Source organism: Pan paniscus, chromosome 2, assembly GCF_029289425.2.
Source record: "Pan paniscus chromosome 2, NHGRI_mPanPan1-v2.0_pri, whole genome shotgun sequence".
Classification (NCBI taxonomy): Eukaryota; Metazoa; Chordata; class Mammalia; order Primates; family Hominidae; genus Pan; species Pan paniscus.
Window position 1 is genome coordinate 141733644 of NC_085926.1, and position 22068 is coordinate 141755711.

General features: G+C 39.1%; 1 protein-coding gene across 2 annotated transcripts in view; it reads right to left on the bottom strand.

Annotated features, from left to right (window-relative positions):
* Nucleotides 1-18696, bottom strand: part of SLC9A9 (solute carrier family 9 member A9) — a 582632-nt gene extending 563936 nt beyond the window's left edge. The window contains exons 1-2 of one of the 2 annotated variants that reach the window (XM_003826509.4): nt 16658-18696; nt 481-683 (exon numbers count right to left, since the gene is read on the bottom strand). In XM_003826509.4, coding sequence (XP_003826557.1) covers nt 481-683; nt 16658-16832 — 378 coding nt within the window. In that variant the 5' untranslated portion in view covers nt 16833-18696. The remainder of the gene's footprint in view (nt 1-480; nt 684-16657) is intronic. The other variant, XM_055110591.2, reaches the window with a different exon arrangement.
* Between the last annotated feature and the right edge of the window lie 3372 nt (nt 18697-22068).

Below are 22068 nucleotides of genomic sequence, written 5' to 3' on the forward strand. Positions count from 1 at the left end.
CAGTGTTTTGTGTTGGTAGCCAAAAGCCAGTCATCCTAGGTTTCAAGGTTTGCAAGTGAAAATGTTTTTATTCTACTCCATTTTCCCTTTGGCTTAAGAAAGATTTGAACTGCACTTTCAGCTGGCATTATATAAAACGGTGCTGAAAGCACATGTGTGAAAACTTGAATCAAGTATCAGGAAAGGCAGAGTTGATAAATGTTTTTTTCTTTTAACCAAATATAACTGTGGCTTGCAGAAAAACAAAAAAGGAAACCTTTCTTTCCTAACTTCTAGGAAAAAAAAATACAGACAACTCAGCTTGTAGTAAGGGTATAACTCAGGGTTTGACTCCTTAGTCAATTAACGTCTCCAAAAGAGTGGTGTTAAAATAGGCATATATGTGTGTGTGAATGCATTATATATAAAGTATAAAGGCTCAAATATGATACAATTATTTATACTGTAAAACAAATATATAATACCAGACAGGATCCTTACCTTTTCAAGTATAGCATTTCCTTGATGAGGATTGATGTTGTGCTGACTTATTTCTCTTTTGTATTTATATTCATAAACTTGGTCAGTGATATTAACCAGCAGAGTTGATGGACTGAAAGTTAGTTTTACACAGTCATAGACAGTTCCACTTTCAATATCAGTTGGTGCTGTAGCATATCGTAAAATTAGTCCCATTATAAGGCCTAAAAAAAAAAAGAATAAATAATGGTACTGGAGGAAGGCAATCTAAAATGCCACTATTGGAAACCTATATGATTTGGAACCTTCAGAAGTGACAGGATAAAGTGTTGGGTTATTGCCTGGTCTAGAAAAGTGTTCACCTTTGCGTGGATACCAGTTCAACATAATATAGTGTTAAAATATTTGTAGTGAGCACCATTGCTTCAATACTCAGCAAATCTTCCCATTGTTTTTCTCCCTAGTGGACCTACTAATTTTGGAGAGAAAAGATACCTAACTCCTTCTATCCATCCAAATACTTCAAGAAAACCTTTGCTCTGTGATAGACACTGAGTGATCTAATCAGGAGATGGAATTCCCCTGGGAGTGTTTCTGGTCCACAGATTAGCACAAATCTCAGTTATCCCTATCAGACTTTATTATGTCACACCCCATGGTTGGGGTGAGAGGTGTTCTTGTTCTCTCTCTCAGGACATGACTAAGGCAATATAGTTCTTTTTTTTTTTTTTTTTGCTGGCAGGTTATCTGTGACCATAAGTAGATCCAGTCCAAGAATGCAGCCAATATACTGAGGAGGGTAGGACTAAGATAGTAGCAGAAGACAGAACCTAGGTGTTGAAGGACATCACAGAGCCACTAGATCAACCAGCCTGCCCTAAAGCTACCCTAACTCTAAATTTCTTGCTGTGTAATACTCTAATTTTTCCGTTTTGAATCTAGTTTCTGGTTACTTGTAGCCAAATGCATTCTAATGATACCACATTCCTTTTCATAAACAATTCAACCTAAGTGACAATCCTTGAATTTTTAAGTTTTTAAACTCTGTTAAGATGCTCATGGCAATCTGATAACTGTGGGCTTTTTAAATGTGGATTTATTAACAAGCAACAGAGAAACATCAGAAGCCTAAACTCTGTCAATTTAAAATTAGGACTGATGTATGTGCTTTGGGATAAATTATCCAGAGTTCACTCTTTAAAACATCTAATTTTGGAGATTTTACCTCTCTTATGAATCTGGTCATCTAATAACCTTTTATTTCTTTAGTAAAACATTTTTGGGGTGCATATTGTGTACCAGACATTTATAGGTATAAAATTAGAATACAGGCCCAGTCTTACAGGAGCTCATTTGTATAAGTGAAGATTCATGAGCAAGCAATTATAATAAAACATGACATGTGCTATGACCGCTGGGAAGCACTCTGTGATACATGAGTATAGACAGGGGGTATTCCGAAGCCCTTTGAATTATGCAAAGCTTGAAATAAATCTTAAAAGGTCACATAGATTTGTCCACGTGAGCTGAATCAGAATGAGTTGGGATCCAGTTTGCACATATGGGTAGCAGCACGTAAGAGCAGAGACAGCTGGGATGCTCTCCCTGTGTGTAGACCAGGATCTATGCTCTCCCTGTATGTAGACTAGGATCTATGCTCTCCCTGTGTGTAGAGTTGCTATTGGCAAGTGGCTGCTCAGCCAGGTGCTATGCTTCCTGATTGTCTTGCAACTGGCTGGTTCTTACCAGTGGAAGAATGTTGGGATACTGTGTAAGAAATCACTAGTGATAACCTTACTAACACAATGCATATATACAGAAAGACACAAGAAATCTGGTGCATTTAGGGAGTCACTAGTGGTGTAAAAAGAGAATAAATAGAGAGAAAGAGAGACAGAGAGAGACTCTAGACCTAGACCATAGGCAGAGCCAGGTCAGAAAGAGGCTCCTCTCTCATGCTGAGAGGTTTTGATTTTTAACCCAATGGTAATGTAGAACTATTGAAAGATTTTAGGCAGGGGAGTAAACCAATCAGGCTTTCATGTAAGAACCATCACTTTGGCAACAATGTTGAGAACTAATCAGAGTGAGAGATGAGAATGCAAGCAGATTTCTTTCAAGAATATTTTTATTTTATTATTCCTGCTTCAGTGTTTGGCTGACTCCTCCAGAGTAATTAGAAAAATTGTATCCAAATCTCTGGGAGCAAGAGAAAATAAGTTATAGATACGTAACCCTCACGGAGTGCTTGGTCCACCACAGCACAGTAGGCAACCTGCCATGCTCAGTGTTGAATGACGAATAAAACTAGTCAGGAGCAAGAAGGGAACATAGATCATCTACACTCTACGTGGCTTAGGGTACTTGCATAAGAACATCATTTTTTCAACACACGTTGCTTAGAAAGGATTTAATTCCTAAAAGTTATTCAGCAAGTACCATGAATGACACCATTACTATTCTTTCTACTTCTACAAAGACGGGAAGCACAAGATACTATCTGCATGGGGCCTAAATGGAAAGAATCCATATTAATGTCATTTGTAATTCCTAGTGGGTGAGCCACTTTTTTTTTTTTTTTTTTTTTACAAAATGCTTTCAAAGAAACAACAAGAAATAAACATGAAGTGTCCACTATTACTTCCCAAGCAGAGAAAGCAAGTCTTTGTCATAACAGTGATGTCCTGGTGCCTAGTGTGGTTAAATTCATACAAGACCTCCAAACCTAAATGGCCCTGACTATCCCTCTGCATTAGCTCTGGCCTCATGCTTCCAGAAGAAGCACATTGAAGTGAACGGAGGAAGCTGCTTGCTGCCATTGTGGCAGAGGTGACCAGATGTAATATCCATGAAAATGTACCTCTCAGATAGATCTCCCACTCTGAGGAGGCAATTGACCAGTGGTCTCAGCTTCTCTGCTCTGGAATCCATCACCACTTTCACACTGAGGTCAGGCTCCCAGCCGATGACTGAACACAGCAGGGATACTAAGGCAAGGAGATGGGGACTCCTCTGAAGGGCAACCATGGCTCAGGGACCCATCATTAATCTTGCCAAACTTTTCCTAGAATTGCACCACAGCCTAAAGATTTCCTACCCAGCTTTCCTTCCTTCCCTCTCTTCACAGGATTGGGCCTGCATCAAAACGTGACAGCTGTCCTGGCATCCTCATGCTCACTCCCCACATTCTCTAAAGGAATGAAAATCTTTTGTACAATGAATCTCTTTCTAGCATCTGCTTCTTGGAGGACCCAAATTAACACACTCACTAAAAGGCTTCAGCCCTCCTTCTCCCCAAACCCCAAGGGTTGAGAAGAAACAACATCTTGCTTGATGGTAAGAGCCGGTGTGAAAAATCTCAGCCTCCTAACACATCTGGTTAAAAAATCCATGCACTCATTTGTGCACCCTTGCTGCAGCAGCGGCAGCTGGAAAATCCTTATTTGTCAGAGGCTACTTACCCATAGAGCCTCATAATGCTTTTTATAGTGAAACATCAACTCAGTGTTTTAGCCATATGCTGACAGAAATATGGAGTGTTGAATTAATGTACACTGACACAATATCATATATAAGTAGGTGACAGATAAAGTAGGACGGCTAGTAGAAAGAAAATGTTAATGAGAGTAGGTTGTTTTTATACCATTCAAAGATACAAGATTAAGAAAGCAGAAATCACTTGTTCACCGAAGAAGGAAAGAGGAGACTGGCTGCCACGGCTTATGAACAGCACAAAAGCACCACTCTTGTTGGTAAACCATGAAACCAGGCCCCTTCTTGCTGGAGGAGAAAAGAAGCCAGCCTGCCCCTGCAAAGGGATACCCACCCAGTCCATGTGCAAACAGCCCTGGCCCCAGGTTGCGGTTCCTGCATACACAACACTTCTCTGAGATCTGTCCCCTGGCCAGTTGGCAGCATCTCCTTCTCTAGGAAGGAACTCTAGTCTAGATGTATCCCCTGCTTCTTCAAGTCTGGGCATCTGGGTACCTAGGATGACAGCAGAGTGTAGCTGCACTTTAGTGAACCCTGACTTCTCTCCACAGCCTACAAGTCCCACAGAAAGCATGGACAATGGACTTCATTCCTAAAGCACTCACTATCTTAAAATGTCCCTCTTAAGTCCCACCCGTGGGCACCAGAACCCTGATAAAGTCTGTGCTCATTGAACTCCTTCATCTTTGCATTCTGACAGCATTTATTGTTTGAACCACACACTTTAGAAACCAGTTTTATAAAGACATATTATTCAGTGCTTCTTTACAGATCTTGGCTTTTCTCCTCAACCAGACAATGAGACTGTTTAGGGCAGAGGCTCTATGCTGTTCTTTAGGGCAGAGGCTCTGTGCTATTCTTTATTTATTTTCCTCTAGAAAAGCCAATCACTTTGGGCAGAATTGTAGCCCAACTTTCTCCAAGTGCACAAGCTCCCTGGAGTCAAGAAGAAAAGGATCCTCCGAGTTTATGTAGTCAGTCAGTTACCAACATTTTAAAGTGTCACAAATAAGGAACATCACACCAAATGCTGTGAAGTCCCTGTCCTTGCAGAGTGTTCAACATAACTCTTATATAGCACTCGCATGGCATACAGTTGATAGCATGATGTTTGTGAGAGAAGGAAGAAGAGAGGGGACAGAAGGAAGGAGGAAACAGTCTCAGGAGTACTCAAACCAAGGAACATTAGAAAGATGAGCCTTACCTTCCTGAACTGATTCTCATTTTATTATCCACATTGAAAATAAGAGAAAACTCCAGTCCCTTACTCTATTACTCCCTTATTATGTGTTCATGCCACAGACACCTAAGGCATTGCTCTGGGACTTGTAGGAGTTATTATAAAGATAAATAAAATATGATTTTGCCCTTAAAATATTAAAATATCTTAACCTACCAGCCCCTTCCCTTCTGCCAAATCCTGCCATCTTAATTTCCAGTAAGAATAAGGTATAACAAGTATTTACTAAATTTTTTATATGAAGTCTGCATTTCATAACCAATTTCCCTTGCATCTTACTGATGATCATTCCACATGAGGCTGAAGCATTTTCTTAAAGTGGCTTTTCTTAGAGAAATAAAAAATAGGGACTTACTTTTTTAAAAAGCTTAAATAAAGCAGATTTCAGAATGTTTTTTAAAACACAAAAGTGTTTTAAAGGAGATTTTAATCTCTTTGGCTGTGTTCAACACTATAATTGTGTCCAGACACCATCACACAGAGTTCCCTGCTGCTTGGCACAACTCTGGCCAGATCGCTTTAGACTCCATTCCTATAGGAGCAGAGCTTCCCCAGAGTTGCACAATGCAGCAAGCACAGCTATATACATATGCCTCGTTAGACTATTACAAAGGTCTATATTTAAGTGGTACGTGATGTTGGAAGAATTTAGGAGTCTAAAGCAAATGTAGTTAACACATGAAGACTGTAGGAGAACTGAGTTTTGCAGTTCTTTCACTCTCACTGCATTGAGTGGCTACCAAGAATAATCTAGATTCATGAGGCATCGCCAGTTCTCTAAAATAAGAAGATATAGCCTCAAACCATGTAATATTATATAATATCATATTTCAGCCTGGTAAGTGTATCAGGTCCTATTGATCGCCAGCCCAATGTCTATCCTTGTTTACCCCACAAAGCCCTGGTTTATTTGCTGTCCACCCCTCCACACATAGCCATATGCTCACGGGAAGTTGAACTCACTCCAGCTCCGGGGATGTTCTCACTCTCCCTGCTGATAACCGGTTCTGGAATGGGTATGTGACCCTATTCCTGTCAATAAGAAGTGAAGGGAATTTGCTAGGGAGCTTCTTAGAAAGGTTTTCACATCCTACAGGAGAGACACAGAAGAGATGAGCTCTCTTCTTTTCCAGCATATTAATGGGCCCGGTTAGGACACCAGGCACTGGCATAGCCACTTCACTGCCAGCCTGATGTTGAAGTCAGCACTGAAGGTAGCAGAACAGAGAAAAGGAAAGAACCTTGGTTTTTGATGACAACAGTAGGTGCTGAATCAAATAGAGTTGAAGACTACTCTGGACTTCCAGTTATGGGAGATAATAAATGTCTTTATTGCTTAATTCTGTTTCTGTCAGGGTTTCTGTTACTTGCAACTGAATGCATCTTAACAGATAGAAAAGCCATTGGTTTTCCTGTTACAAAGCAATGTACAAAGTTTTAAGGGACCCTAAAGAAAAGACCAACTAACCCCACTCCCTACAGTATTGGAAAAACTTAATAGTAGAGGTTCTCAAGGATGTGTAAGAGTTCACCAAGTAGAGAAGAGGACATGTTGTTTTAGGGAGAGGTATACAGAAATCAAGGAGCCCAGCGTCAATGACGCACATCAAGCAGTTTGCGATGGGCACTTAGGGCAGTGCAAGCAAAGGGCTTTGGCACAGCAGAGGACTGGAGAGTGTTCAGGAGGGAGAGGGTGTTGGCAAGGTGGTCGGCAAGGTGGTCTTGAGGAAGAACCGAGCGAGTTCCTTGTTGGGAGGCAGATTTGCTCTGTTTTAGAGCAGAGGAAACAGCATTTAGAGATAATTATTTGAAGACAGAAAAGAGAATTGAGGGACAGAGAGGACATGGAGAGGAAGTTAACATCATATTTAGTCTATATTTACATAAGGGACAATTTAGAACGTCTGAGTGGAGGAATTCCAAGATGAAAGGAATAATGCTCAAGGAAGAATGTTCTTTACCATCATTAGAACTTTGTACAATGCAAGACTTTAAGGCAGGGAATCTGTGACATTATTATTTCAGTCACTCAGATTAAAAAAATATGAACTAGGGATTCAAATGTGAGCATAAAGAAGAAGGAAATAGTCTGAAAAATAATTTAAGGAAACCAAATCAGTGAATAACATTTAACTGTAAGATAGTATTCACAAAGATAAGATTTTAACTGCATCTACAAAATTTTTAACTTTTTATTTGATATTTATCCCTTCCCATTTTATAAAAGTCTCTTTTAGAACATGAAGTTAGAGAGATAATATGGGTTTGAACTTCAAATATCTAAATGCATTTCCTAATGTTTTCCCTTTTAGCAATTTAGTTTTGCTCTGAGATTAGTCAGGGATGGAACAAAAAGTAAAAACATAATGTAGTAACAACATATAATGCCTTCTGTTTTTGGTGGGGGAGTTTGTTCTTTCTCTGTTCTCCCACCAACCTTTTAAATTAAAAAAACTAAGGAAACTATAGGTCTTGCTAAAAAGTCACAATTTATTGCTCTGTACTAGCTCACCATCAACTTATTTTGGTGAAGAGTCCCAGAATGATTTCAGAACAGGTCTGGGACACCTGCCAATTAAGAGAACCTCATTAAATTCCAAAGTGGAAAGTAGTCCATGAAGCTAATTAACCTTGTGATGCCTTGTTCAAAGTTTCCCTCTTCTCACTGGATAGAGTCATATGAAAACTGCCAGAAAGTCCCAACCATCAGATCCTCCATCAGAGTGGGGTGTCTAATGTCCACAATCCATCCTTGGTTCCCAACAAACAACACACATACACACACACACACATCACAAGCGCACACATGCACGCACATATAACACATATGTAAACATACATGCACACACATAGACACAACACACATGCAAGCACATACAAACACACATACACATATACACAATGTACACACTTCACAAAACTCTGGGATTTCTAACAGTATAATAGATAACTTTTCTTTAGAAACTATCTCAGCCATCAGCTTATATATAGCTAACATCCTTCCTTGCAATCATCTTAGGAAGTTGACAGAAGAAACATAGAAGTAGAGATGTCTAACTAGACGTATACTGAATAAACAAATGGTATCTTACTTTGTAATGTTTATACAACACAATTAATTCTTTTCTCGAACCAGAGATGGAGACATTACAAAGTGTTATAGACAGTGAAAGAAGGACTCTTTAGTAAAGGGAGATGGTCTTCCAACCCTCCCCCTTTCACCATAGGAGAGTAATGGGATAAGAAAGAAATAAGAGAAAACAGAGGAAATGAAACTAGGCACTATATTTCAAGTTTATTTTCCTAGCAAAGTAGTTCTCAAACTTCAGTGCATCAGAACCTCCTGGAAAGTTTGTTAAAACACAGTTTACTGGGCCCCACCCACCCCAGAGTTTCTGATTCCCTAGGTCTGGGCTGTGAACTACATATTTGCATTTCTAACAAGCTGCTGATGGTGCTGGTCAGGAAACACACTGAGAAGCATTGTCATATAAGATAGTAGTTCCTACCAATAAGTCCTCACAGTCTTGAAATTCCATCAAAACCCATACCATCTTGGGCTCATGCACACAGATTTCAGATCTTGGAAAACCCAGAAGCATAGTTAATGGTTCTACCTTCAGTATCTTCCAAAAATTAAATTCAGTTTAACTAACATATAATGAAAGCCTATTTTGCATGATTCATATAAATTCACAGTCCCTTCTCAAACTATTTATAGTACCTGTCCCACCCATTGTTTCAACCATAGGCATTTAAAACCAGAAAGACCATGAACTTGCAACATGACTATCCCTCAAGCTGGGGCAATGTTTCCAGGTAGGCTTGGAATATTTCAACTCCAGCTACTTAATATGGACGTATTTTCATAGTTTTGCTCCCCTTCTGTTTCCCACAGTGGGCTTTTTGCTATAGACAGTGGAACATTTCTGAGGCTTCAAGGTAGAGAAGAAACTTAACTACTTTTACCTTCAATCATTCCCTACCCTGACTTCATGGGACAGTTGCATATCAAGAGCAGACTTGGATGAGAGAACGACTGCAGCCAGAATTTGAGAGTGCACTCTTTCAAAAGAGTGTTCTTGCCAATTATTCTGGGCAGAATTGGTTAAGTCATAAGTTTTCTGAGTTTCTGTTTCCTTATATGCAAACTAAAGATGATCTTGCCTATTTAGCATGGTTGTTGTGAGGATTAGTGATAATGCATATAGTTACATATCTCAATCTCTACCTCTCTTCTGTAAACTTCCTAAGGTACCGTCATCTGGCACGGAGCGAACAGTTAATTAAAAAACAGCAATTATTCTAGGACTACATAAGCGATAGAGGTGAAAGAACAGAGGTTATATAGTCCTGAAGTTGAGTACAGCCCTGTTGATTATCAGCAAGTTACCTTCTCTCTCTCAGTGTTGGTTTCCTTATCTGTAATATGAAAATGATAACACGCCCCCTACACATACACACACGCACACACACACAAAAACACACCTACGTTTAAGATAGCAGATGACCACATGAAGCCAAACTGCTAAGGTTTGAGACCTAGCCCTGGCATTTAGTAGATGTGCAGCTTCAGGCAAGTTACTTAATGTTTTAGTACCTCAGTTTTCCTACCTAAAAAGCGGTTGTTGTGAGGATTAAATGGGTTAATATATGTAAAGTGCTTATAATAGCATAGTTTATGTCAGGAATGCTATTTGTGTTAGCTATTTTTATTTTTGTATATCAACTTTTTGACATAATAGATGTTTGACAAACATCAGCTCTCCATATCCCCACTTCATTAACTATGTAACATTAATTCAATGTAGATTGTATATGATAGCTACATAAATAATTTGAATCATAAATCTATTTTCTTGATATGCACATTCATTAGCCTTTCAAACACGGAGGGGGGAGTCCTTCGAGGCACCACAGTAGTTTGCAGTAAAGTTTCATCTGTAGCTTCTTTGAGATTCAGAATATAGTTTATTCATTTATTTAGTTTATTTATTCAAAATATAGAGGCTCTTTTCTTTTTTTTTCTTTTTTCTTTATTTTTCTTTTTTGATACAGAGTCTTCCCCTGTCACCTAGGTTGGAGTGCAGTGGTGCAATCTCGGCTCACTGCAACCTCCGCATCCCGAGTTCAAGCAATTCTCCTGCCTCGGCCTCCCGAGTAGCTTGGATTACAGGCACCCGCCACTATACCTGGCTAATTTTTGTATTTTTTAGTAAAGACAGAGTTTCACCATGTTGGTCAGGCTGCTCTCGAACTCCTGACCTCAGGTGATCCATTTGCTTCGGCCTCCCAAAGTGCTGGGATTACAGGCGTGAGCCATCATGCCTGGCCTGGCTATTTTCTTAAAATCAACTTTTAAAAACATACAGAGTGCAGGCCAGGCACGGTGGCTCACGCCTGTAATCCCAGCACTTCGGGAGGCCGAGGCAGGCAGATCACGAGGTCAGGAGATCAAGACCATCCTGGCTAACACAGTGAAACCCTATCTCTACTAAAAACACAAAAAAGTTAGCCGGGCGTGGTGGTGGGCGCCTGTAGTCCCAGCTACTCAGGAGGCTGAGGCAGGAGAATGGCGTGAACCTGGGAGGCGGAGCTGGCAGTGAGCCGAGATTGTGCCACTGTACTCTAGCCTGGGTGACAGAGCGAGACTCCGTCTCAAAAAAGCAAACAAACAAACAAAAAAACCCCCCCAAAAACATAAAAAAACATACAGAGTGCAGTATGACTTTCATTCTTCCATTATTTTCCCTGTCTCTGGCAAATGTATTAACACATGGAAAACATTGCACAAGTCTCTGAAGTTCCTTAAAAATCAAGTTTTTTACACCAAAAGGGAGAAGAAGTTTAGTATGCTGGGCTCCTAACCATGATTACCTTTCCTGCAGATCCCTTAAAATTAAACCAGAGCTACTCTTGTTTTCATAAAAAATGCTTCTGCAAACTGTGGAATACATAGCCAGTCCTCACTATTAACTTGTTCTCCTCACCTTTCTGACAGGAATTCAACAGAATTTACTGAGCACTCCTTGCAAAATCAGAGCAGAAGCAGGAAGTACTAACAGTGCTGAAATAACACTAACTAAAATCTTGTCTGAGAGAACAGACTGGATATCATTATAGGCTGCCATGTTCTGGAAGGAAAGCTTCTGGTTTGGGCTGGAGTGGCTGAAAGATGCCTGATGGTTGAACTCAGTCTTGGCCTGAATTTTGAAGGACTTTTGCAGCTGGAAGGGAGACATGTGATATCTGTTCCTTTCTTCCCCATTTTATAGATGAGAAAAATAAGGTCAGATGTAACATCACTTGCCCAAAATAATGCATCTAGCTACTGAAAAAAAAATCATCAAGATTAAGAAACTTAAATCTCCAGGGGAGCACATCAATATTTTCTCTATAAAACATGCCACAGTGGAATAAGTAGAGCCTTGGAAGGACCTTCAGCCAGCGGGAAGGGGGTGAAGCAGTAGGAAGCATCTCCCATAGGCCTGGCAGTCAGGGAGGCTGGGCTGTCCTGGAGGAGGGTAAAATGGATCAGGAGGGTGTAGCCAACATGTCCAACAACCCAATTTAATCCTGAGGAACCTGCAGGGAGTGCTAGGAAGAAATTAATGCCTGCAGAAGATTTTTCAGGAAAGATAATTTTTCAAACCTTGATGATTCACTATGTAATTGTATTTTCTTTAAATCTTGAAAAACTTGCTGTTGAGTGAATTAAATTTGTCCTATTTAACTGTTAAGCACATTCCTAAAGAATCAGAAAACGCTTTAATATGATATAGTTTAATGAATTCAAAATGTAAACTTAGTGCCTTGAAATTTGTTATGTGCTCACTAAACAGTGGCCACAATTTTTACATGAATTCAGAGACGAACTTTTATGGGAAGGCCAGGAAGTCAAAGGCAGAATTCTAAGAGGTTTAAATTGCTCTGTCCCTAAGCTCAGATCCCAGCCCTCAAATGCACAGGATTATAAATGTCCTGTAAAGTATGGCAGCCCCCAGTGATATATAATGGAATTCTTAATGCTGTCAGGGAGCAAGGAGCAAATTACTTTTATGAGCACTGAACAGGGGATACAGGCCCTAAGTGAGTGGTACTAAGTGCACCAGCTGCTGTCAATCAATATTTTAACCGCTAATTGTCATTTATGCTTCCAGTCTAATTTAAATGAGTATCATTATGGCTTATATTTTAAACCAGTTATGGATTCTAATCCTTCAATTTTGAAATGAGAACCATCGAATATCATAATAGATTACCCATTACTGTTCCTGGTGAAGCAAAAATATGGTTATAAAGCTGCCACTAATTTTTATAAGCTTCCTATGACCCTTAATAATAAGAAAAACCTATTTTTTATATAATGGATTATTTATACTATTTGGAGTATCATATGACTCTCTGATTGACACAGAGTCTAGCCAAATGCCACACAATTTTTCTTGGTCTCTACAAGTGTTCATATGATATTTTAAGGTTAACAACTTGAAAATTATTTCTAACAAGAAATATAAGAGAACATTAAACATTCTGCTTGATCACTTTTCTCTGCATTTTTTAAACTGCTTGTTTTCTAAGCCCCTGTTCTCTAGAATTTTTAAATTGGACTCTCAGGTACATTGATAAAATAGACTCAACATCTATCGAGTCTTCTAAAGAACATTTGACACATGTCAAAGGAATACTGGCAGAAAAGCACATGGCAGAATAGGCTGAAGTATTATAGGAAATATGATGCTGGGGAAAAACATTTATCATTCTTGATACAGGACAAGTAATACATTATACAAGTAGTGAGAGCAAGAACAGTACTCGGTGGAGTAGGGGAGTTGCTAGCCAAATTCATTGATAAGCATTAGGTGCAGGTCCACTAAATCTTACAATATATTTCATTACAAGCATATGTGTCTGTAGCACAGAGATGACTGTTACAGTCTACTCTCAAATGTTCACTTCCTTAAGAACAAGAAATTTTAAAAGTTTAACTTTCTTTTCCTTCCTTCCTTCTTTCCTTCCTTCCTTTCTTTCTTTCTCTCTCTCTCTCTCTCTCTTTCTTTCTTTCTTTCTTTCTTTCTTTCTTTCTTTCTTTCTTTCTTTCTTTCTTTCTTTCTTTCTGACACAGTCTCACTCTGTCACCTAGGCTAGAGTGAAGGCTGGAGTGAAGTGGCACAATCATAGCTCAAAAAGCTTAAGTTTTAAACATAGTTTTGTTTCTTTTCTTCCCCATTAGTTATCACCATGCCCCCCTGCTCTTGCAAAAGCTAAGAGTTTAATCCTTTAATGGAAAAGGGGATTGTACAATGTGGGATGCTGAAAATTCACTCTTTTAGACCTCCTGGAAAAGAGAATCTGGCTAATCCTGATAGCTTAACCATATGAGGATGCATCTAGATCCCACAGACACATCCTTTCTCCAGGAAAATTATTGCAATAATTTACTTATTTTTAAATATCTTAGCATCTCTTATTAAAGAGATGGAGGTTGAATCCCACCTCAACAGCTAACTAATTACACGACTTTTATCTCTCTAAGTCTTCATTTGTTTGTCTGCAAAATGAGAATGCTGGATTTATGATCTTTAAGGCTCCTTCCCCATCTATGATTCCAAGTTCATTTATAGCTGTTGGACAATTAATTCACTTGTCATCTCCTTTCCCCTATCATTAAAAAGTGTTTACTAGAGTATCCCATCGTGTTCCTCTGGTGTAGTTTCAGACTATTTTATTACATTACTGATAGAAACTTCCTAATAAGTATTTAAGATATAACATTTAGGACATCCCTGAAGAAGAAATGTGACAAGTCATGAATGCCACCCATATGGAGTACTTTCAGAAAACACAGGGAGAGTTCTTTCAGGTGAGCATGAACCTTAGTAAGACATGCAGATGAGTGAAAGCACATGGACCAGTCATGAGTGGCTATTCAGTTTTGGAAAGTCCCTTCACTTCTCTGGGATTCAGCTTCTGCCTCTCTAAAATAAAGGGGATAGAGAAGATAACCTCTAAAATTCTCTGACATCCTAACAATTATGATTCTATGCCAAGAAAAAGTTAAACATCACTAAAATATGTCTTTTCATTGATCTATATAGTTCAAGATAACTGAAAGATACTCAAAATTTCTAGTAATAGAATACATATATATGCATATCTTCATAATTTTTATAATCCTTTTACATTGCACTGGTTCAGAATTTGCTTTCAATAACTTTACTTTAAAAAACTCATGAAAGAAGAATAGGAATCAGAGAACCCAACTTAATTCCACTCATAAACTTTAAGCCTTTATCTGCCTTAAGAACAGCAATTTAGAGAAATGCTACCTCAATAGCAGTGGTCAATGAACTATTATTCTATTATTTCAAGCACAATTTAAAAATATTTCAGAGAGTTTTGCAGGATTAAAGGTAATCTGGAATTTTTCAGGTTCAAAAGTAAGAGTTACTGTATGTATTGTGAATGCAAAACATGACTGAATTTTAGTAGGTTATCAAAACTTTTACAAAAACAATATCCTCACCATTGAACTTGGTAAATGAGTCATAGATCAATCAAATTCAGGGATGTGAAGAAATCTTTCCCTCTAATAAAGGTTGGCAATCTATTAAATCTGGGTAGTTTTGCTAAAGCACATATGTCCCTTTAATATGATATCAAGAATTACATTGTTTCTGGCTTCTCAGATTCTATTCCATATCCTTGCAGATTACTTATTAGTCAAGTCAAGAGAAAAATTCTGTTCATGATGGAGATAGGCAAATGACAGGAACCTAGGGCTTCACATCTGATGGCATCACTTCCTTTTTGTTTGGCTATTTCTCTCCCACCTGATTGTGATTTTTTTTCTCTTAAATGAGAGTTTTCTTGTGCCCGTTAAGACCCTCAATACTGGCTGGGAATGGTGGCTCATGCCCGTAATGCCAGCATTTTGGGAGGCCAAGGTCAGAGGATCTCTTTAGGCCAGGAGTTGGAGACCAGCCTGGGCAACATAGTGAGACCCTGTCTCCACTAAATTTTAAAAAATAAATAAAACAATACAGCAAAAAAAATTTTTTTTTTTTTGCATTTGGGTTTTTTTTTTCTTTTTTTTTATTATACTTTAAGTTTTAGGGTACATGTGCACAACGTGCAGGTTAGTTACATATGTATACATGTGCCATGTTGGTGTGCTGCACCCATTAACTCGTCATTTAACATCAGGTATATCTCCTAATGCTGTCCCTCCCCACTCCCAAGCAAAAAATTTTTAAAAGACCCTCAATACCAAGGAATTTAACTCTGTGCTCTGAATGGATCAGCATATCAGCCTCCTGAGCCTGAAACTTCCGCCTTATAGCTCAAGTATCTCACAGTGGGATCCACTTAAGGCTTAGAATTCCTTAGGTTCTCAAATCACACCTATACACTGTTAATATCAGGACATCACAGGATTAGCATATACAATGTGCATTGATCTGTACCCTGAATCTCAGGCTTAGGAAAGGGTTTCAGGATTTCCAAAATGAGGAAACCCCAAATATAGAAGTATGTTATTCGCTATAAATTACAGCAATGCCTTGCCTGTTGCCATTGTGTTCAAACTTCCTATCCATTATCAGGCTGAGATAAGAGCAATGAAGTAAACTATTTCATCAGTAACACCAGTAAAAACTGGTGTCTTTCATTTTACTTTAAAAGATGAGAGTACAGACAGATAATCTCTGTCAGACTTTATTAAACTTTCTGAAAGGAATAATACGGTAAGTTGTCCAGAAAGAGCAATACTGCAGGTGTTAAATATTTTTCCACACCTTGGCCTCCAATACATAAATAAGAGATACATAACAAATAACACTAGCAATGATCATTATAAATTAGAACATCTGAAATCAGGCTAAGAAGTAAAAAGTACTGCATAAAGAAACTCGTTTATTTATAACTTTTTATTATAAGAAAATAAGACACTGTTCATATAAATAAAAAGGACTCGGACACAATATTCTCTTAAGAGGGGTGGGGTTAGTTTCTGCAAGTTTTCTTCTTGAAATTAGTTGATATAAGAGGAATTACTCCAGGCATTTTGAAGTGATGTTTTTTCTAGAACTTCGTAATGTTCATCGGTGCAGCCAGTGAGAGAAGGCTGCTCTTTGTGACTGCAGAGCCATCACTTCCCAACATCATTACAAAAACAAACAGCTCGCCCTCGACTCCCCACATGACAATGGACCCGCATCTGTCAACAGACTTGCATTATGTGCCGTGTGAGAACATGACTGTGACATTTGCTCTCGTGACATGGCAAATTTCGGCGGCTTGTCTGTAAAGAGATTAGCATTCGTTACGCTGCAGCACCTTTCATCAAACTAATGACATTTCAATCAGCACATTTCCTCCAGTTTCGGTACTTTGCTATCTGAGCACAAGTCTCTAATTACGCTCAAGCAACAAGTTTCACATCAATCTCACAATTTATGCACTCACCATACACCATTGCTCCTCCAGTTTCATGCAAGAAGCGGAATCGATGATTTTTAAATAACCAGATTGTCAAAATGGTAAGGATGAGCAAAAAATTGAAGACAAGCAGCTCCACCGCTCCCTGATGTTGAAACTGATACTCATCCTTTTCTGACATAACCCTTGACTGTCTCTCCATTCCCCAGTCTTCTTGGGATTCCTAAGATAAAAACCTGGATAAGGGCTATTTTATCAAGATTTGCCTAAGACAGTCTGACTGCCTGAGAATTTCAGAAGAAACACTGCCACTTTAGTTGCTACTTCACAAGCATTCTGCCCTGGCTTAGTATTCAGATGGCTTCTAGTTACAACTTCCTGTTTCTCTCTTAAAGCAGCCCTGTCTCTTTTCAAACTCGAGAGTGTGTGGTTTCATCACTGACTCTTAATGTCTTTAAGTGATTCATCTCATGAAAATATCTTTCATACTGGACAAATCTGCAAGCAATGATGCTAAGATCTTGAATCACGGTCTTATTGTTCCAAATAAGTCTTCTTAAGCTGCATAAATATGAACTGTAGATTAATAATAAAAAAGGTAGCCTTACACTAGCAACGTTTTCTAAGTTCAAAAAGCCAATTCCTGACTCAACTTCACCTAAATGCAAGATCTTTCCTCTCTAACCAAAACCTGCCAAAGTGATGGGGATTGATAGCACAGTTATCAATCAGCTTCTGTGCTCTAAATGGATCAGCATATTCGCCTCCTGAGAAGATATTACACTGCTTAGCCTGAAACTTCCGCCTCATAGCTCAAGTATCTCACAATGGGATTCACTTAAGGCATAGGGTTTCTTATGCTCTCAAATCATGACTGTACATTGGTTAAGCAAACCTAAAGTGATTTCACAGGATTTTCTTTTTTTTTTTAGTTGAGAAGCAAGAAAGGATTTAGTATATGACTCTGTTTGGCTTTATATAATTGACAGCTGCAGAGCAGCCTTTAAACTCTAAATCAATTGTTTTTCTTTTAACAAGAGAAAACAATGAAAGCAAAAGACAAATAAAATTCCATCCCCATCTCTACAACTGTACTGTTTGGATACGTTGAGACAAAAAAGAAAAAAAACAGAACACATAACTTCGAAAGAGAAACTCACGCAGCCGTCCTCAGCAATGCCGCATGCATGGATTTCTCTTTGTAGGGTTCCTGGTCTCGGCATCCAGGACCCACAGAAATCTGCAATAGATCACAACCTCTTCTGTCCTATGGCAAAACAATGTTGCTCACTGAGAAATGGTTCTGCCACCAGAAATGAAAGCTCCGTATTCACAGGATTCTGATCATAAGAGTGATGATTCTTCAGATCATCTTCCATGTGGCAGGTTGCTTCTGTCTGATTTCATATTTTTCTACTTTAAAATAGTTCAAGATAATACCATGGGTTCTGCAGCTTTTTTTTCCTTTTCTTTCTTTTTTCTTAGCAAATGTTATGACCTGCTTGCTTTTAACACTTGATCCTATAACACATTTGGGTATATCCTGGGGTTAGGTGATTTTTTTTTTCATTTTACCATATCATTGTAATTTAGGAGTATTAATCACTTATGATCCCCATTTTGACACAATTAATGCTCAATTTATACAATGTGATTTCTTATTGAGTAGGCTGAACCCAAATGCGTCCTGAAACAATTTTTGTCACTAAAAGCTAAAGGTCAAGCATGTAATATTATTGGGAGCTAACTACCTCCTCAACAAACAGTTTCACCATGAGAGCAAGTCTATCAACCCCTTAATACAAAACTCTGCTGTTTCAGCATTTTTGCTTTGTGCAACTTTTGAAGCTTATTTCCTCTCTGAGTTTAACTTAGCAGAGGGTATTTATGTGTGCTGCAGATGTTCTTCTAACACGCTACCCTTTTTGGCAGGAATATCTGTGATGACTAATATTCATACTGTTTTGAAACCTATCAGCTAATGCTTGCAAGCATTTCATGGAGCTTTGCTAGCAGGTTCTACCTTCATAATTTTGCAACTCCACAGGTTCAGTCGAGTTGTCAGATATACAAGATAACACAAATTCAGAAACTTCCTGTCCTTTTGTTTTTTTGTCATTATTGAATTACTTTGGTTTTCTTTTATCACAATTATTCCATCTGAGTAGAATAAACATTCTCTGGTTGATCCGTGACATCCAGTTTCACTCTTTTAACCAATGAAGCAACTTGACAAAAGATTAATGGCCCATAGAATGTTTTGATTGGCTTACACGTCTTTTTAAAAAGTTTTAGGTTTGATGTCAACACATTCAAATCAGTATATTTAACATTTAAAAAATCATATGGCTTTTTGCAAGAAAAACTTGTAAGATCTGGCACACTGGGCCCTTCTTACATGGCCACAATCTGTTGGGGCTGAGTGGTTGCCTGCTGCATTTGCAACCAGCTTGCCACAAGTCCATTCATCCCTCTTCTTTCATTCATGGTCCCCGCGTGGCCCCTGTAGATGTTTGAATGTATGACCCCTGCTTTATTCCAGGAATGGAGTACATTCACTATTCCATTGTTCATTCCTGATGCTGCTTCACATTGCGGGGAAAAGCTTGAAGAAAAGGGGCTCAGGAAACGTCTCCAATTCCTCCATCCAGAAAAGGAATTCAATTCTTCCTATTTTGTGTTTTCTTTTTAGAATATCAATTTTTATTTTGCTGTACCAACATAAGTGAGAAAATTAAATGGAAACATGTAACAATAGAGAGTCTACTATGGACCAGAAAATATGCCAAGGAATTTAACTTAGTCTAATTTAATATGCAGAAAGTACTCACCCTTCTCCTGGTGAGTAATTTAAGGCTCAGGGAGATTTGGCAACATAGCCAAGGTCACACAGCCAGTAGGAGTTAAATTACATGTGGGGTGTATTGGCCTTTAGATGGCTTTTCAGCCAGGGTGATCAACTCATCCTAGCTTATCAGGGACTTTCCTGGTTCACTACTGAAAGTTGTGTGTCCCAGGAAACCCCCTCACTCACAGACAAACAAGCAAAGTTGGTCACTCTAACAGCCAAAGTTCCTCAAATTCTCAAATCCTGTACTGTTAGTAATCACTATTTTTCATGAGATTCCTGAAGGAGATATTCACACAAGAAAGAATATCAGTTAAAAATTACACGCTGTTTTGTGACCTGGTAACCAGGATCATTAGTTCCAGGTTCTCAGATGAAATTGGGATGGACTCAAAACTTAGGCACAAGGACCAAAGAGGAATTCTTGACTGTCCCTAAATCTCAACATTAATACCTGCTGGCCACTGCAAGATGCGACACGCAAGTGAGAAGCAGCAAAGAGAAAGAACAGGAAGGCCCAGCCTGTTGCAGTCAGTGTGCCCTGTCTCAGCTTGCCCATCCAGCCACAATGAAAGAAAGAACTGAAGAGTGGAACCTCCCAGGCCAGTGTAACTTTGCATGGTGCGGTAATCTCACCCACTAGTGAATGGGACCCAATCAGCTTTATAGAATCTAACCAATCACTTGAGAGCTCCTCATTCTTGTAAGAGGTCATTGAAGATTGTGGGGTCAGGGTGTCGAGAAGCTAAGTTTGCTTTGGGTAGGGAGACATACTGAGAAGTCCCCTCTCCAGCTCCCTGGAGCTCCGCAATGCCCAGTCTTAGTTCTCTCTCAGCCCCTAGGGTTAACAGAGAATGCTTAAGACAACACAGGCCCTGGGTTATAGGAAATTCCACTGTCTCATTCATGTGGCCTTTCCCTTGCTATTTATCCCTCTCTGAGACCAGTGAAATGGAAGTTTCATATTTTGCCCCACCCTACTCCAAGCTTCTGAAATGGGCCAGGACAGGACTGTAATTAAGTTTGCTTGAAAGCCACACGATGTCCTCATCCCAAAATTCATCCGCTATCCTATTTTCAAGCTCACCATAGACCTATCTTAGCTGTCCCCACCTGAAAAAAGTCACATGTTAGCATAAATTGCCCCTAAATTTGAATAATATGGACCCCTCCCATTAGTATATTTCCATAGAGAAATGAAAGTTCAAAAATTTCACGGGTAATTAAATCCCACAGTAAACACTTGGACAATATTAAGCCCACCCCAAATTCACTGTTCAATGCTTGGTTTCTTTCCTTCAGCCTTTACGAAGTCTGGTCTGCGGGATCCAGGGCCATGAACCCGGGATGTGACCCCAACTCCATGTTCTTTCCACTGCTCTTCATTATAGTGGGAAGGTGAGATTAAAAATCACTGAAAACGAGTTAAATTAGAGAATTTGTATCATTTTATTAAACAATGCAAGTGTAGAAATGTGTGTGGCATGGATAGGGGACCCTTTCCTTCTTCTACCCGACAAGCACATTCCAGCCATTATCTGAGGAGGGAAAAATGGGTGCAGACCTCACTGTTTCCCTCTGTGAACTGTTATCTCTGTGTTGATTCTTGATGCTCAGAAGTCCATCACTCAGTGATGACCAGAGAAAAGGGGAATCTTCTTCCACCTGCACTAGAGGCTATTTGGCTGGCTTTGGCCCACCAAATGAGTACTGGATGTTATTTAGGTATTTTTTTCATTGAAGAGTCCCAAAACTGTATACAGCCAGGTTGAAGCAAATCTGACACAATGCCTGTGATCCAGTCATGTCATCCCTATGTCATCAAAGGGGGGACAGTCTTACAGCTGAAGCCTGGGGAATAAGGAGGGTCCCAGATGCAAATTCAGGCCCTCTTCACCCTGTTTCCTGCAATCCCTCGCTTTTGTCCTCAGCTTTCTGTCCACAGCACATCATCTCTTTTCTTTTAGAAAGGACACCTCTTCAATAGAAATAATAAACTTCAGTCTATAGGTCCCCTCTTCTGTCTTGCACATCTTGGAGGGCCCATCATGAGAAAAAAAATTCACTCACGGGCTTCTTGTTTTGTTCAGTCTCTGCCGGTTCTGCATAAGGCAGAGGTAATGCAGGCTCATCACAGTGTCTGGAACCTACTCCTAACCCGAGATAAAGACTTCAGGGGTGAAAAGAAGTGAGCTCTGGAGCCAAGGCCAAGAAGGAAAAGATGGAGACATGCTACTCCATGCTGCAACTTGTTTTAGCACAAAATTTCTGAAATAAGAGCTGAGAAAATTCATTTCTTTGATCTCCCATTAAGTGTCCACTTGATAAATTTGCATTCTTCTTAGGATATAACTGCTACTCTGTATCTTACCAAGTAATAATTCTGACCTCACTAGCTAAAAGACACTATGTGTTAAATTATAAAATTTTTGTAAAAACTAACAAAGAAAGGCATCATGCCCCTCACCTCTCCCTGATCTCTAAATTTTTCTCTAAAGAGAAAAAGAGACTTAGGAGAGAAGACAAAGCTCCAGACTAGGAGAAGTTGAATACACTTGGAAATATTTTCTGAAATGAAGTATGTCAAAAT